The sequence below is a fragment of the Mauremys reevesii genome, linkage group 1 (assembly GCF_016161935.1).
Source record: "Mauremys reevesii isolate NIE-2019 linkage group 1, ASM1616193v1, whole genome shotgun sequence".
Lineage (NCBI taxonomy): Eukaryota > Metazoa > Chordata > Testudines > Geoemydidae > Mauremys > Mauremys reevesii.
Window position 1 is genome coordinate 110,803,315 of NC_052623.1, and position 18,159 is coordinate 110,821,473.

Sequence of the window (18,159 nt, forward strand, 5' to 3'; positions counted from 1 at the left end):
GGCAATACTGTAATGCAATAAATAACCAAGAACGTCCTGCCACAAGCCCCTTGCTATTTATGCATCAGATCATGGTAGCAGGAACCTTTCCAATCCTTCATGCTCCCACCTGCCCCCAAACAAGTGCCAGTTTCAATCCCTCAGACTGCTCCCTCCATACCAGCCTCACAACATAGAAAGGACTACATAGAGTGCAGCCATTATTTGGCAGCATAACAACAAGGACAGGACAAAAACCAAGGAGGACAGCCAGACTGCCAGACATTCTGGAGGAGCCTCTTACTGTGTTCCAAAGCCCCTGCATGCAAGCCAACAAACACAGACCAGTTCTAGATAATGTTTTACATTCACTGTCCGCATGTGTAGACAACTACGTGAGGGGTATGGCAGGGGATAATCAGCAGATGTCTGCTCCTAGAAGGAAACATGTGGAGGGGCTCCCATAGTGCACCACCTTCCAGAGCGCCTCATGCTCTTGGAGCATTAGCAGAAAGCTGAAGGGTTACATGCAAAGTGAAAACATTCCCTTCTTGCAAATTAGTATGTGTTCAGTTGCTTTGAAAATGTTTCTAAATTTAATCAGATTATAACAGGAGTTAAAAACTAAAGGCCCTAACTTAGACTTCTGCTGAGGGCAAAATTTGTTCCTTAAAAGGATACTAATTTAAAAAAAAAAAAAAAAAACCTATATAATTCTTAAAAAAAACCCAAAAAACTAAAAATCATTTGCTGATTTTCATTGTTATTATTTCTGTTAACAGAAAGACAGGTGAGTATCTGTCGAACAGTAAGATTTATTCATAGAAAGCCTGATTCACCCTAAAGGAACAAGAATAAAGTGGTTTCATCCCAATAACCAATAAAAACCCTATAGAAAGCAGGCCCTCAAAGACTTTATTCCTTTAATAAATAATTATTTTATTGCATATGGCTATTAAGGAGAGCATCCATGATCAATACAGACTAAATACAATACACTACTCTAGTTCCATTTATTCTCATCTCCAGCAGCATCACATTTATCCTTATATACAGCGTGTACATTGGAAGACACAGCAAGATAAGTTAAGTCTCTTGTCATATCACAATAGCAAGAAATATATTTAACATCTTGATATCCATAAACAATACGTACCCAAAAAGAAAAACACTGCTTAATAACTATAGAGGTTATATAGCAAAAAAATATTTTAAATTTAAGGTAAGTCAGGCAAAATGTACAAAGACCCAATATACATTGTGAAGTTTTAGCAAACATAACATTTATACATTTTGGTTCCATTCTGTAAACTAAATCAAGAATGTAAATATTGCATATGCCTTTTGTGAAATATACAGGATAGAGGAGAACTGAGTACATCATCAAGTTTTTTTAAAAGTTGTTGTATGAATATTAACCATTTGTTATAGTGGCATGGTTTTACAATTGGTACAGAGGGATATTTCAAAGTAGAAGTTAAAACATTGCATTCAGCAGGTACCACATTCAGTGCTATTGTTAGGGGGCAGGAGGTTCACAGAGCAAACGTCAACAATTGTATTTGTTTCCGTTTCAGAACTGAACAAGTACTAACTTAGAACATTTTAGAAACATGTAACGGGTTTTAAAAAACCAAATAAACACATTTAAATTGATCTTAGACCAATATTGTACAGCCTATGCATTGCTGTGTTGCGAGACCCCTGAAAATTACACAGGAAAAAAAAAATTACACCCTGTGTTGCGGGGTGGAAAAGGAATTAGTTTACATTCATCTTTGTCTTGTAATACAATCCTGTGTTCTAAAAGTTCAGCATGTAACCAGGAAGACTTTGCATTGCCATTATATTTGTAAGACATTGACTCTTGTCTTCCTCAAAATATATAGAGCTATATATAATGCATTCTGTTTATAGTGATGTATAGGTTCTCCACTTATCACAGAGAATTTAAAAAAAAAATCACACACAACTCAAATGACTTAGTGTAATACTTACATGACCACCAGAGCAGGCACTGGGGAGGTGCCCTTCAAAACAATTGTATATGAACTCTTCATTAAATTTACCAAAGGAGCAACAATGTGACAGAACATTCTGCTAGTCTGGTGCAACAACTGTAGGTGACATTTGTAATAATAGCCACCACACATCACTAGTATTTTCAGAATACTGAAAATATTAAAAACCATGGGCATTCTTGTAAAGAACTCTGGCTAAGTGACTGCAACTTTTATTTTTCCCTTTAATGATGCCTTTAGCTGGAATGCTACTTTTCTGGTAAGAGGCAAATATTAGGACTTTCTGGATGGCATAGTAATATATTAGAATTAAGATTTCAATCTGCCCAATACTTATTATCATCATCCTTGCATTCCTAGCATGCCTGTGTGGATTTTTGGTTAGGAGACATGCAGCGAAGATCAGGGTTAATTGACAAGTATGAGTTTGTAAATAGCAGAAAAGGCTTTTGCAATTTGAAGTACCTACATAAACACCTACTTAGAGAGGATTAAACAAAGTGTGTCAAAGGTAAAAAGAGATACCCCCCCCCCCCCCAATGCAGTTTGATTATTTTAACTTCCGTTGCTTCAGTTACACATTTTATAACTATTCGGAATCTTTCATCAAAGTCCGATCCACAAAGTTCAATTTCATTTTAGACTTTTCAGTTCCCACATTGGACTTTGTCTGATAAGTAAACACTGCAGCTAGTGATTTAGAACCAACCAGCAGCTGTATACTTAAAAAAGTTAAGTAAGGCTGAAGACTGTTCTTGAGAGATACTCAGCATAGAGATAAAGGAGGTCCTGTTATACACCAACAATACAAATCCGGCTTTACTTTGAACTGAGGTAGTACTGTGGTAGGCTTGAATTTATGCCAGTAAATACCAGATTTTACTGCTTTTGCAGGTGTTTGCAGAATCCCTTAATATGCTGAAGAATAAATACAGTGCGTCTTTGCAGAAAAAGGAAATGAAGGCATTGGCCATAAGTTAGAGGCCGGTTGAAAAGTTCCAAATTCCTAGTGAATATCTTGAATAAAGTCTGTCAAAACAGCAGCACAATGAGACTGTAGATGTCAATGACAGGAAATGAGTGAGGCAGGTTGCTCTCCCTTCCTTGCTGATTTGTTGTCCAGTATAGTCCGTAACTGTTTTAAAAATTAAGTAGCCTTTCGGCCCAACAACAAAAAATAAAGTAAACCTTAAGCAGCTTCGATTTAAAAAAAACGTAAGCCAAGCAGCTTCTTTCAATGTTGTACTCTGTTGTTTGAGGTCATGGTGATAAAACTAACTCCTTCACTCTGGGGGGGGGGGGGAACAAAATGAAACAAAAGTCAATAAATACTGTTACACAAATCAAGTTACTGATTTAAAAACCATCAAGAGATTGTTTTACTTTTATGTTAGGCTTTAATGACAAGAAAAGTATCATCTAGATGAGAATTACCTATAAAAATATCCTTACATATCTCACATGGTATTACACAGAGGAAAGGGGGATAAGGAGCATTTTCTAACCTAATACTATTTTGTTTTCATGACTACCAATAACAACTGTTCAAGCCATCAAACATGATTTGGGGAGGAAAATGGGAGAGGAAATAGCAAAAATTCTTCTCCCCCCCACCCTTCTGAACAGCACTCGTTTGTATCAATAGCAAGGTACAAGTTCTATAAAATATATAGAAACAACAGTTTTCAATTTAGTTGGAAGCTAACTAGAGAAGTCTACTTCCAGACATTGAAAAACAAGACTATTCTGACACTATTTTGTATGAAGGTCAAATCTTCTCAAAAGATAAATGAGTATATAATGGATAACCATCTGAATTAATTATTTCAGTTACTAAGAAATCTACTGTGCCCAATGAAGACCTGAAAACTCTGTAGCTGGAAAGGAAAATGGCCAACCTGCCCAACCCCCAAACAATTGTTTTCCCCCTCCCCTTTACCTTTCACAGAAAGGATGGCTGTTGCCTAAAAAGCTGCCTCAAAGAGCCAAGCAAAATTATACTTTTTTTTTAATCCCATTTTATTTTATGCTATTTTAAAGAATCCAGCTGAACTGTGTCAGGTTCTTTTACTATAAAGAAATAATGAAAGATATGTACCACTCACATACAGCAACCCTGTCATATTTCTTAACTCACAACTTTAAGAAGGTTTGTTATTGTGGCTGTTAAAAAAAAAAATTCCTTGATGTGTCTCTTTTTTAACTATAAATTGTTCTTAGCTTGTTATAATTACTTATAGTAGCTGAGCATATATAACAATTCACAGAAATCAGAGACCTTGTAAATTCTACATGCAAACAAAATAGTGTATGTGTAGCACAATGCCAGATAATATGAATGCAAAATGGTGTTCACGTTAGGTACTCCTTACGGTGCCTGTTTTTTTAAACTTATTTTTGCCGCAACACTTAGTTTTAAAAGCTCAGAGGAAGCTGTAGTTTGAAGGTGAACTGCAAAATTTTTGCCAAAAATTAAAGGGTTCTTACACAATGCCAGGAAGGAACAATTATATAGCTGTTCAGAAACATAGGCCTGGATCCAGCAATCCCCAAGGCAAAAATCCATGTTAGCTTTCCTGAGTATGGATATAAGATCAAGGATGTAGTTGTCAGTGTACTTCAGCATGTATTTACTAATTCTGGCATGTAAAATAAATGTAAAACCAAATTCAAAGCCAATGCATAACAAGTTATACGTGAAACCTAGATAATTAACAAAAATGTAAATATAGTATTTATATCATTGGATTTTCTCTGTACTGATTTCTAATTAATCAGACACCACGGCTTGTTACAAAAGTACACAGAAAATCAAAGGCGGACACATCTTTGCATGTGCACGAATGGTAAAACTGCTGTGGAAACCTACGATCACCCATTTTATCCAAGAAAAAGGACCTGCTGAAATTAATGGGAGCTACTAAGTGCTCAGCCCTTTTGAAAGTCAGGCTTCTTATTTAGGCGCCTAGATATGGACTTGGAACCTAAATTTATGCCCCCATATTCAAAAATTTTGACCTCCGCTTCTAACCTTAAAAAAGCTTAGTACAGTCCAGCTTCTAGTCACAAACCAAACAAACTCAAACATGGTTTTATTATGGAGGAAGACCACCAATCCGGGTGTGGATTACAAATTTTAGAAGGGACATGCAAATTAACGATGGGTAAATACTGGATAAGTGGGGAGCTCTTATTTACACTCTCATAATACAAGAACAAGGAAACTTTAAATTGAAAGATAAAAAGTAACTTTTAATATCATGCATAATTAACCTGTGGAACTCATAGCCAAAAGAAAATGTTATGATCAAAGCGAAATAGCTCACCTTCAGGGTCTTGTAAGCAAAGATGTTCACAGACCTTATTTAATAAAAGTAAATGGGTGTATTATGAACCCACATGAAGCTCCTCTGTATAGTAAAAACAGCTGCAGCCAAGGGTCATGTGGAAGCAGCTTAGAGCGGTGAGAGTATGGAGCTCCCAGGGTTTCCTACATTTCAAAATCAGGGCTTGGGGACTGGAACAAAACTTTTGTGCAGGCAGTCAGCATGAGTGTGCTGTATTTTGTTGCAAGTCTGTGTGGGTCTACGAGGAGAAAGTCAAGAGAGTCACTTCTTGGGACAGGGCACAAGGGCCTGGTCAGATGCTTCTGCAAAGAGACTGTCTTGCATGCTGTTTTGTTCCTACAGTTGTTTAGGGAAGCAAGGAGTGTTGTGTGCACACTTTGTAAATAAACAAATTGCACTAAAAAATAGCCTGACTCTGTGTCACTGATCTCTTATCTGAGCAGAAAACATCCTGCCAGGCCCGAATTTTGGCTACTACTCACTGGAGCAACAATATAACTAAGGCCAATAGCTTAAAAGGATTCAAAATGTCTACAGCAGGGATCGGCAACCTTTGGCATGCGGCCCATCAGGGAAATCCACTGGTGGGCCGGGACGGTTTCTTTACCTGCAGTGTCCGCAGGTTCGGCCGATCGTAGCTCCCACTTGCCGTTCCAGGCCAATGGAGGGCTGCGGGAAGCGGCACAGGCCGAGGGATGTGCTGGGCACTGTTTCCCGCAGCCCTCATTGGCCTGAAACGGCGAACCGCGGCCAGTGGGAGCTGCGATCGGCCGAACCTGCGGACGCTGCAGGTAAACAAACTGTTCTGGCCCGCCAGTGGATTTCCCTGACAGGCTGTGTGCCAAAGGCTGCCGATCCCTGTTCTACGGTCTATATGGATAAGAAGAATATCCCTGGTTACAGTAGTTAGGAATTTTGTACATAAAGGAGCATAAAAACTCATACTTCAGGACATATGTACACCAATGATGAAACTTTTGCTTTGGGCAGAATATTCCAAAAAACTGTCCATGAGTTTTCTTGCATCTTCCTCTGAAGCATCTAGAACTAGCTGCTTCCAGACACCAGATGCTGGTCTAGGTGGTCAGATCTAATACAGCAAGTGCTGTTACTAAGAGCTAGAAGTTATCACTGGTATAGATTTTGTACTATTTAAAAATATATTGCTTTTAAATCATTTTGTACTTTTTAAGAAACCTTTGTAAACTACAATTTAGTTTACATGTATTTAGGAATATCATAATGCAAACAGCGAGAAAGCAGTATATCTGATTGCCCTGTTAGGGATGTTTATTTAGAAGCTTATTTAGGAATCTGACCCATAAGAAACTACTTGTACAATGATCTGAAGTGCTTGTAGGCCCTAATTCAACAAGGTACTTAAGTGTGACTCTAATGAGTCTACTCACATGCTTAAAGTTGGGCACATGCCTAAGTATGTTGTTCAACTGGGGTTTTAAGGCCTGATTCAAAGCTCAGTAATGTCAGTGAAATGGTTTCCATTAACATCAATAGGCTTTTGATCAGGCTTTTAATGAGGAAAGGAAAAATAATCACTGCTACATGTGTTGCCATGAGATCCACATGAAACTTCTCGTTGCAGATTCAGAGGAAGCCATTTACCTGCTTGCCTAAAGTAAAAGGTGCCAGTTCCTAACAAGTACTATCTATTAAATTTAACTTTGGCCATTAATATTCTGTATGTAATCATAGGCTCCAATTCAGTAGCACTTAACTAAGTGCTTAACTTAAGCATTTATAGAATTAGAATAGTAGAATATCAGGGTTAGAAGGGACCTCAGGAGGTCATCTAATCCAACCCCCTGCTCAAGGCAGGGCCAATCCCCAACTAAATCCCCAAATAGCCCACTTGAGGATTGAATTCACAACCATGGGTTTAGCAGGCCAATGCTCAAACCACTGAGCTATCCCTCTCTCCACCATGGATTGCAATGAGACTACACAGGTGCTTAAAGATAGGTGCACATTCAAGAGCTCTGCTTACTCCTGGCTAAAATTTGCAAGCTACAGGATAGGTTCCTGACTGCCTCCAGAAAAAGAAAATGTTAAACACCTTAATCAAAACATCATAGATACGGTCCTCCGTAAGTAAAACAGGCAGGAGGAGCTGCATGTTTTCCAGTGGAAAAAAAGCAAAACAAAACAAAAATCATAATCAGTGACAGTAAACCAAACCAGGGCATGTTGCATGGAGGAAAAAATTCATGCATGTTTAACAGACCCATCTGTGTGTCTATGTATGGATTAAACAAATATAATATTTGGGAGAAGTATGTATCTGATAAACTCTATATCCAGGGCCACACAAAAAAAAGCTATCAAAATACAAAATCTGATATAATTTCTACTCTTTATCTACATTGTTTACTCCAAATGGTTTTGGGGCACATCAAGAAGAGATCCGCAATTACAAGACCACAGTTTCCAAAACTACCAAAGGTAAAACTCATTCAAATGGCATGAATGCTTCGCTTGAGTGCATAAAGCAATAAATACTTAAATAAAATTAGCTAGAGAACAATTCAGTATTGTGACTTATCAAACACCATGTGTATAGAAATATAATGATTTGCCAATTAAAATAAATTCAATCTGCTTATTAATTTGCAGTCAGTAAGCAGTGAATAAGAGTGTATTAGGTCTTAATTTCTAAAAATAAACATAATTCTCACCTATTGATATGCATACAAATGAACAGTTATTGATGTGGCTCAATACAAAACACACTGTTGGTCATTTACAATATATAAATTAACTCAAGAGGCAGTGTGATCTACTGAACAGAACCATGGCTTGGGCCTTAGAACACCTGGGTTCTATTTCCAACTCTGCCACTGGTTTCATGTCACTTCACCTCCCTGTGCCTTTAATTCCCCTCCTATCCTTCAGCTGTCGTCAGGTATGTTGCAAACAAATAACTTTTCTACCACAAGTAGTCCCATTGAAACTGCTAGAATTCCTCATGATAGTAACGTTAAGCACGTGTGTTTGTAGGATCCAAGCCATAGACTAAACTCTCTGGGGCAGGATCTGTCTCATATTCTGTAGTTCTATGGTGCCTAGCACATCAGGGCCCTGATCTGAACTGGAGCCTGTGGGCACTACTGTAATACAAAATAAAAAACAATAAATTAAGGACACACATACTGTATTACAGTTACACTATTTCAAAGGAAGGGAAGGACCAAAATGAAAACAAATATCTAAATTTTCTGATCAGTATTTATCACTCGTCCCCCCATGATATTAATTCATAGAACTATAGATCAGGGCCAAATCCTGACCTTCCTCCAGCCCTTCTTCGGCAAGTTACTTAGGAACATGTTTAACGTTGAGTAGTGAATTCAACAGGACTACTCATGTGCTTATAGTTAGACATACTGAAGTAGGGGGTCTTTTCAAGTTGGATTTAATGAGACTACACATGTAAGAAAAGAAATGTTGGCCCCTGATTAAAGGAAAAGGTTTAAGACTAGAGCTTAACAATTTGCCAAAGCAACATACATTTCCCCAGCACAAAATATTTAAAGTGTCCACAACTACCATCAATCTTTTGTTACACATATACATTTCAAAGGAAAAATAATTTAACTATGAAAAAGGTGATACATTTATTGTTCAAACAAGTTATGTTTGGACATAATTTGAGGCAGGCTGCTCAAACTACCACACTTTTGGGGGTTTGTTGTTCTATTAAGAAAACAGTAAAATGTCATTTAAATATGGACTTTTTAAATTTAGAAAAAAATGGGTACTGTGTGAATATAGCCTATGATCCACTATAGCAATCAAAATATATAATTTGTATATATAGCTATACACCAATCAGGCTTTTAAATAGGCAGAGCAGGGTTTATGTATATATAGGTATTTACATTAAAATTAGTGTTATAGTACTGTTACATTTGGGTTCAATAATCAAAACAAAAAATCTAATTGCTTGAATACAACACAAACAAAAGAGATTCTATCTATTGAAGTGGGAAACACACTGCCGCATAACTTGAAAAAGCTGCTGTGTGCTACCACCTGCAAGTGCACTACAATTATTTTCAGACACTTAGTAATGAACACTATACATTAGAGGCTAAGATGGGTCCCAATATTCTTTGATGCCATGCACACATATTGCAATTGACTCTTAGTGCCAAATTCTGCCCGCAGATACCAACGTAATAAGAGTTGTGCACGAGTGTCTGAGGACAAATTTGAGGTCTTAGTTTAAATTTTTTGTTTCAATACAAACTGGAAATTTTAAAACATTAATTTCTTTAACTAAATTGCACTTTCTCCACTCAAAAATTTATATGCCTCACTTTTTTGAGAATACTAAGTGATTGTTTTCACTTGAATTTTCTACTGCAATATAATGGGTCGATCCTGCAATGGAAATACACATGGTACTGTAGTAAGTGCTACGCATAAGTTATTGGAGAATCTGGTTCTAAGTTTGGTATAAACTATATGTCAGTATCTATTTGTCAAGAAGTTCACAGACTTCCAAGTATGAGCACCTGTGCATTAAAATATAATTCTATATAAATTATAGAATTATTTTTAAAATATCATTATAATGAATTTATAGCTAACATGCTGGGCTTTGATAGGCCCTTCTCACATCCATTAAAAAATAGGTATAGATTTAAAATAAGCAAAACTTACACATTTGTACTTCCCAGATTAGTTAAAAAAAGTTCTCTTACTATATCTCTCAAATTCAGAGATTTTGCTATTTTCTATTACTAAACAACTTGGAATGGATGTAATAAATTAGGCAAAATAAGCCTACTTAGCACAACATGAAATGTGTTCAGTTATTTCCACCCTCTCTCTCCTTGGATATATGCCTGCTTAACATGTTAAATGAAACTGAGTAAAATCAAGTCACTTCTCATACAGAAAGCAACCAAATCATCAGAAAAATCTTTCAAGTCTTGGGTCTTGAACTGGAAAGAACCATGTAACAGGGACAGAACACAAAGAAACAGAGGTAGAAACTATATAGGGAATATGCCACTGAAAAGATTAGCACATGGCATCCAGCCAAAGAGACACTGTCTCTACAGGATTTAGACATTAAATAAATAAATAAAAGAGAGAGAGAGAAGTCAGGTTCCTGGCTGATGACCATCACTACTGCATTTGCCTCCCACCTTACGAGCTACCACTCGATTTTATTATCGCTGCAGATATAGAAACAGGACACTGGAAAAATGATTTCAATTTGACTCTCAGTTTGGTGTCCACATGTCCTTCTGTGTCAACCCCAAAGAGAGGGTAGAAATCATCTCACCAGGTGACAGAAGGGGGGAGAGAGGGGAAGAAGCAAAATTCTATAAACACAGAAGCCATATAGGAAAGGGTGGTGGAAGAGGTACTCTCTTCGTTTTTCTGTTCTGTCCTTATATTTTCTTCAGATTGGGATTGAAAATAGAAGAGTGAGGGAGAGAAGAAACTGGGCATGAGATTGCAGACTCCATGTTTCTAGGAAGAAGCAGCAAAGAAAACCTATAGGGAACTGAGCAGACAGAGCTTATTGACAGGGCTGACAGCTACAGACATAGCACTGTATGTCCTTGTATAGTCTTCTACTTCCCTTCTACCTATAGGGAGTCAGAAAAAGGGATTGCAACCTCTCCTCAAAAGGTATGTGATCTAGAATCTAAGTGCACAAAGGGAAAGCTTAAAAAAATCACCAGGTTACTGTACATTTCTGAACAATTCTGCAGATTTGGGATGAAAATCTCTGTAAATTGGCCAATATTTTTTGCAGAATTATGGAGGCACCAAAACCATACAATATATGTTGAAATGAAAAGGTTTCTGTCAGTTTACTGGAAAATCAATTATACAGTATGCAGGATGGCCCACAACATTGTGCAAAAGGAGGAAATTTCTACTGTTTTCCAATATGTCTGGACAAAGCTTACTATTTTGTTTATTTTACCCATGAATTCTTCCCATTCCATTTTCCACCTGAAGCTACTCCAGTTAAACTATCTCATAATTTACTTCACTCAAATACAGTGTTTCTTGAATTGTAAGGCAGGCTTCCCAGGCCAAATGTAAGGAAATAAAAAAGAAAGTGAAAACTAAATGTTTTATTTCTTGCCATATCATTAACATGTAAGTTTCAATTACTGATCTGTCTAATAGATTCTCAGTACTTGGTACATATATTGAATATTCAGTAAACTGTTTTATCTCGTGAAACCTTCAATATAGAAACAATGAAAAAAAAAACACATTGAGGCTGGTTGTCCAAATGTTTAAGCATTCTTGCAAAATACTTTTCCCCTTGTCAAGATGACCCCTGTAATGCTTCAATGTAGATGGCTACCTATGCAGACAGGGAGTGTTCTCCAGTCAGAGCAGGTAATCCACATTTCCAAAAACCAGCAGCTAGGTCAATGGGAGAATTCTTAACTTTTTAGTTTAGACCAGACCTTAGTGTGTTTACCTAGATCATAATCATCTAATAAATTTACCTTACAAGTGTTGAATCTAATCCACACCACTCAAAATCAAAAGTTAGTAAGTTCTACTTTTATTATTAAACTATTGGGAGACAGACACTAGTCACACTTTAAAGTACAGTATTCATAAAAGAGGACCTGAGCCAGATTTTAGCCTCAGATGCTAGATATCCAATTTGCTTGACCATTACAGTACCTCCTCAGTTTGAATTCACCCTAAAGTTTTTTTTTCTGCCATCAGATGCACTGCGGGGCTCGCAAAGTCCTCTATATTTATAAAAAGCATTCCTGACTAGGGTGACCAGATGTCCCGATAAAAATAGGGACTGTCCTGATTTTAAGGAGTTTGTCCCGCATCCCAACCAGAGTACAGTCGGGACGCCATTTGTCCCGATATTTTGTTTCCTGGTCTTCAGCAGCAATTTGGCGGAAAGTCCTTCAGTCGTGGATGGTCTCTGACGGTATTTCAGCAGCAAGGTTTATTACCCTCCACCAAAATACCGCCGAAGACTGTCCGCGACTGAAGGGCTCTCCACCGAATTGCCGCTGAACTCCCGGACAGGTGAGTGTAAAAAAATAACCACGCCCCCCCCTGCGGCAGTCCCGATATTTTCCCCTTAACATCTGGTCACCCTATTCCTGACCCAAACAATTGAAGACAAATTCTATTCTCATTTATAGGTTTGCAGTGTCATTAATTTCTACTTCAATAAGGTTGCACACCTATAACTGAAACTAAGACTTTGACACAGTGGTTATTGGTCACTTTTCAAAAGTGCTTCAGAGCTCCATGAAAATATCTGAAAACATCTACTCACCTGCTCTCCAACCTAACTCCCAAGTAGGCATTAGTCCTGTTTCTTTCTGTGAACAGGTAAATAAAATTGATTGTATATTATCAGAATTGATTTAAGATTAATAATCAAAGCAATTGTGTATCTGATGAGTACTTTTTTTATTTCTGATTTACAATATAGATCCCCCCTTATTCCCTGCCCCCACCTCAACTACTATAAAACTGGATTTTTTCAAAAATAATGCTACAAAAAGTGTTCTGGAGTCTTATAGTGTGCAAGCATTTAGGTCTTATATTTAAAGACTATTTTGTTAAAGAAATATCAATAATTTGCTTTTCAATATCATTCATGATTTTACAAGAGGAATCCACAACAGATGAGACTCTCCTCTGAAATTTATATACAATAGTATTGTATACAGCAGCTATTATTTTGTTAGGGGTTGAAAGGTTATCACATTAACACCATAAATACCCATTACATGTCACACATGAAGACAAACCGATATACCCTTTAAAAATAGAGGCAACAAATTGGTAAGTAGTTTAGAAATGCAATACCAATCTTTAAAATCTTAAAAAATGTCTTATCCACAGTCCACTATCTCAAGCAAAAGCACACAAGCAGTATTGAAGGAATTAAGGTTATTCCTTGCTGCACCTCATGCATCTCAAATCCTCTTACCTAATAGCTTCCTGGAGAGAAAGTGAAGCAAACCCATATTCATTAGCTCTGCTAGACCAAACAGACTCCAATGCTTCACTTTTACAAAGGTAGTTAGAGACATGCATAATTTGAAATGGCCAGAACCAAGCAGACCGCCCGTAAATCTACTGGTGGTAAAGCTCCTCGTAAGCAGCTGGCTACCAAAGCTGCTAGGAAGAGCGCGCCTGCCACTGGGGGAGTGAAAAAGCCTCATCATTATCGGCCCGGCACTATTGCCCTGCAAGAGATCCGCCGCTACCAGAAATCTACTGAGCTGCTCATTCGTAAGCTGCCCTTCCAGCGCCTGGTGCATGAAATCACCCAGGACTTCAAAACTGATTTGCGCTTTCAGAGCTCAGCTGTTATGGCACTGCAGGAGGCGAGCAAAGCCTATTTGGTGGGGCTCTTTGAGGACACCAACCTGTGCACTATTCACGCCAAGAGAGTCACCATCATGCCTAAAGACATCCAGTTAGCCCGGCGTATCCGGGGTGAGCGGGCTTATAGGCTGCACCACTGCATTCTGACTACTTGAATATTCCAAAATACAAAGGTAGTTAAGGAATGCGAATATAAAGTTGCCAAGTTACCCTACTCCATGGAGCAATAATATCTGAGTCAAGTGAGGAATCTCAGTTTAAACATCAACAGCAAATATTCCATGTGCTAGTTTTCAGCTGTGAGATCTACAGTACATAAAAAGTCTAGTTCCTTAAAAAAAACCAACCTTTGTTTAACTATAAAAATACCTACTTGACTAAAGTAATCCGCTCATAACTTAAACATTATTTAAGAAAGGGATGGGCATTTTACTAACTTTTAAGAACCTAGTATTATTTGTCCTAAAGTACAAATCCCATAACATAGTGCATTTTCTTCTGTAAATACAAGGATTTGTCAGTGAATGTTTACCTGAAGTACAGCCCGAAATAGAGTTCTGGGGCCATATAATGTACTATTTCAAGTGTTTCTTTCTGTACTTTCTAGTTTTGTTTTGTTTTTTGGCTACTGTAATTTGCTCCAAAGCAAACATGCTTGTAAGATATCAGTGTTTCAGGTATCTTAATAAGATCCACTGATGCCTCTCACAACACTTTGAGAAAATGATTCTATTTAGCAACAAATCTGATTATATAACTAAGTATTTCTTTTTAACGGCAGGACACGATCCATAAAAACAAATACAAATATGATCTTTGTTACTTAAGAGTTCACATCCAATCCCACAATCACTCAGCACACAAAAAGAACTTTCTCAGACTTCAGTGGGAGTTCCCAATACAGAGCCCTTAGAAGAATGGATCTATTTGCAGACATCCTACCTTGCCACAGTGGTTTGGGGCACCACAACTGGTTGCCGTAAAAATTATTAGGATGTCATATCCAGGGACTACAACTTCATGTGGGGAAATAAGCAGTAGATGAAGTCTCATAAAAGCAAGGATTCAGTTTATAAATGCTCATAGCGACAAGAACACGCAAAAAAAGAGGAATAAAAGCCACTGAAAATATATAGCAGGGGATATCTTGCAACATACATGTTTCTCAGAAATTTTTCAGATGTAAGGGGGTCTTTACAGCATAAGGTTCTCTCAAAGGTCTAAGAGCACGACATCCTTGCAAACTTTATGTATTGCATTGATCAGGAAATATAATCTAAAAGAATGCACTCAATAGTGCAGGCAGTGGAAAAATAAGGAATACACAAATCCTTTTTCATTTCACATTTACTGAACAAATACAATACATCAAATATACTAACTAGACACAGTACAGTCCAGGTCAAGCAGAAGTACTTAGCTATCTCCAGCTGATGCAAATATGCAACAAGCACCAGACCAATCTGTTAGTCAAAAATACACATTTGCCTTTAAACTGGCCAATCTTATTATAACTGGCGAAAGTGAGCAAAATTAAGGGCACTGAACATTCTGTATAGAATCCATTCCTGACACAGTAGCAGTATGTTCCTTAGAATACTGTTCAGGCTAATAAAACAGGTACATATACTAAAATCTGAAATAGGAGCATACTAGGAAAGGTAAGTTAATGGATATTACAGTCACCCTCTCTCTCTGGATTCACAATTCAAGACTTAACTAAAATTGAAGTAATTAAGTGATGTTATTCAGTTCTGTAATAAACACTGTCTCACTTGTAGAAAGCCTACATTAGGATCCACCAAGGATTTTAAGGTCACTTGGTCATTCAGAAAGTTGGCTCTGAATTAGTAATTGTATTCTGTATTCATGCGCCCCAAATACAGGCCCATGAGTTTTCTGCCATCAGGTATCCCAAATATGGTTTGTCTTCCAGAAGAAGACCTGTTAAGAAAAATGTGAATAACTGTTACTCTTGTAATGTTCCCATCTTATGTATAGAAATCCCACCCTGTCTCTTGCTGCTGCTCCTCCTCTCCCCCATAGCAAAATACATCAGCAGCAGTCTCAAGATGCCTGTTCATACACAGAGGAGTAAGCTGGAGCACCAAGAGGCAGGCCAATTCTCCTTACACAGAGGGCACAGCAATTCTGAGCACAGCTAATGGATGCCTCCACCTGACTGACAGGTCATCCAGAACAACCAAGACAAGAAATCAGTCTGTATTTCTGGCAACAGATCACAGAAATGCCTTCTTGCTCACCTTAGTTTTTACAAATACAACTGTTAGAAAACTTGGATGAAATCCATCTAGTGCAAAAACATTCCTCAAAATCAAACATAAGAGCGTAGGAATAGGCTTCAAATACATTAGTTCCCAGAGCTCACAATTTCCCACATTTATGGCCCACAGACCACACATGGTGTACTGAGAGCTGGCTGGTCACATGGTGATAGCTCTCCCTATTTCCAGTTGCTAAACATCACTAAAATGCAGGGACAAATAACAGAGACGTAAGGTGAGTGAAGTAATATCTTTTGCTGGACCAATTTCTGCTGGTGAATGAGACAGCCTTCTGAGCTCCACTGAGCTCAAGGCCTGAAGAAGAGGTCTGTGTAAGCTTGAAAGCCTGTCTCTCTCACCAACAGAAGTTGGTACAATAAAAGATATTACCTCATCCATGTTCTCTCTCTCATATCCTGGGACCAACGTGGCTACTGCAACACTGCAAATGGAAAAATAATGTCAGGAGAGTGAGTCATTGCTATAGCTCCATAGGGATGTTGTGTGACCACAAATGGTATGAGAGATGGCCTCATCAATCAGGAATAGGAGGGGAAATGGCCCATGTTCTTTATCAATCATGCAGGCCAGGCTATGAAGTACAGAAAACCCCTGTCCTAGATGGTTTAAAAAGACTGCAAAACTGTTTAAATTAAGGAAGAGTATAAGAAAGGTCGACAGTCCACAAAAAAAAATAAATCACGTCCGTGATGAAAAGTTCCAGAGGCAGCTGTGTGCATAGCATCTGACCCAAGTGGCTAGCATAACTCTAGGATTAAAATTAGAAGACATATGCGTATGTGGTCCATCCTGATACTTAAGTCTCATTATGCTAAATTCTGCATTGATTTACATACCACATATTCTCATTGACTTCCATGGAGTAAACAGAGTAGAATTTGGCCCAGTATTTCCTGTTAGCTGACAACCACTTAACATAATTTGGTCTGACCATTGTTACATTGTATTCATCTCTCTTATTACTTGAATGCTTTTTATGTACTGACAATATTTCATTTCTTGTTTCCGGATAAGAATTTGCTTTGTTTATATATAATGTGAATTATAACTTTTCTGACGACCACAATAACCTTTTTTCAAATCTGCCAAATATGGCATGTATTTTAAAATAAAGAAGCAAAACAATTTAAACATAAGACAAATCTAGATATTTAAACAGTAATGTAACTAACACAGATCAACAAATAAAAAAACATGGCTTGGAGAAAAGATATTAGTAAAATAATCATCAAGTTGTTTAGCCTTTATTTGTTTACTAAAAGGTTTGTAACATACCAAAAGAAAAAACTCCTCTCTGTTAGTTGTGCCTAAAGGCATAACTGCCAGTACTGTCATTCTCCAGAGCCCTTCTGTTCACATTCCTAACAATGTAAAAACAGCTGTTTTCTCATCTAGCCCTTGTTCCTGTCACACCTTTTTAAAGAAGGCATACAAGGCTTACCTCTGTCACTTATGTGATGAGCAAAGAATAACTGTCAAAGATACTTAGAAAGTACTCTGTCTTTTCAAGCTAGTTTTACAATAAGAATTAGAATACATTATACCTGAGTAACATACAGCTATTCTTCTACTGAAGAAAAAGCAATTATTCATGTTCAGGGGAAAAGAGAGGATGCAAGGAAAAGATTAAGGCTTCAGCTTATTTTATGCCTAACTAAGGAGGCAACCAGTAAACTTTATATGTAACTGTATGAAGTTTAGTAAGAAGTAGTCAAAGTAGTCGTCACTTTTACAGAAGTCATTAAGTGGAATTCAAGCCCAAGTCTTGAAGAATACAAGAAAAATGCAGATAATTCAAAAAAGATTTTCAAAAATACTATGGGTCAAAACTTCACCACTGTGCTACGCCAGAGCAGATTGTGAATAAGAACTGTGTGTAATAAAGGGCAGATGTGGGAGAAACAAAATCTCCTGTCTCAACTTGGGGACAGAACACTGGCATAGCCCAGTACTGCAGCCTAAAGGCTAAAACAACAGCTTTGATGCAGTGTGCAATCCCTTGCTCTTAGGGTCTACTCTCAGATTCACCAGACGCTGCCTTGCTGAGCCTTTGCCCATTCTCCTCTTCCCCATGGAGTTTTGTTTAGGCTGTCATGGAACAGCACAAGGGTACAGAAACACCTTACA

At 37.7% G+C, this 18,159-nt stretch overlaps 2 protein-coding genes across 4 annotated transcripts in view; one reads left to right on the forward strand and one right to left on the reverse strand.

The window, feature by feature from the left end:
- Positions 1–904: 904 nt before the first annotated feature.
- IRS2 (insulin receptor substrate 2) overlaps positions 905–18,159 on the reverse strand; it is a 38,508-nt gene continuing 21,253 nt past the window's right edge. Inside the window, exons 3-4 of one of the 3 annotated variants that reach the window (XM_039536543.1) lie at positions 12,663–12,708; positions 905–3,288 (exon numbers count right to left, since the gene is read on the reverse strand). In XM_039536543.1, coding sequence (XP_039392477.1) covers positions 3,261–3,288; positions 12,663–12,708 — 74 coding nt within the window. In that variant the 3' untranslated portion in view covers positions 905–3,260. Of the gene's footprint in view, positions 3,289–12,662; positions 12,709–15,563; positions 15,671–18,159 lie in introns of those variants that run through there. The other 2 variants (XM_039536560.1, XM_039536533.1) reach the window with 2 other exon arrangements.
- On the forward strand, positions 13,441–13,881 carry LOC120369022 (histone H3-like). The gene has a single exon (XM_039481897.1). It carries the CDS (start codon positions 13,441–13,443, stop codon positions 13,879–13,881), a length of 441 nt encoding a protein of 146 aa, XP_039337831.1.

Coding starts and splice junctions, on each gene's coding strand:
- LOC120369022 (XM_039481897.1), top strand. CDS start 13,441: ATGGCCAGAACCAAGCAGACCGCCCGTAAATCTACTGGTGGTAAAGCT.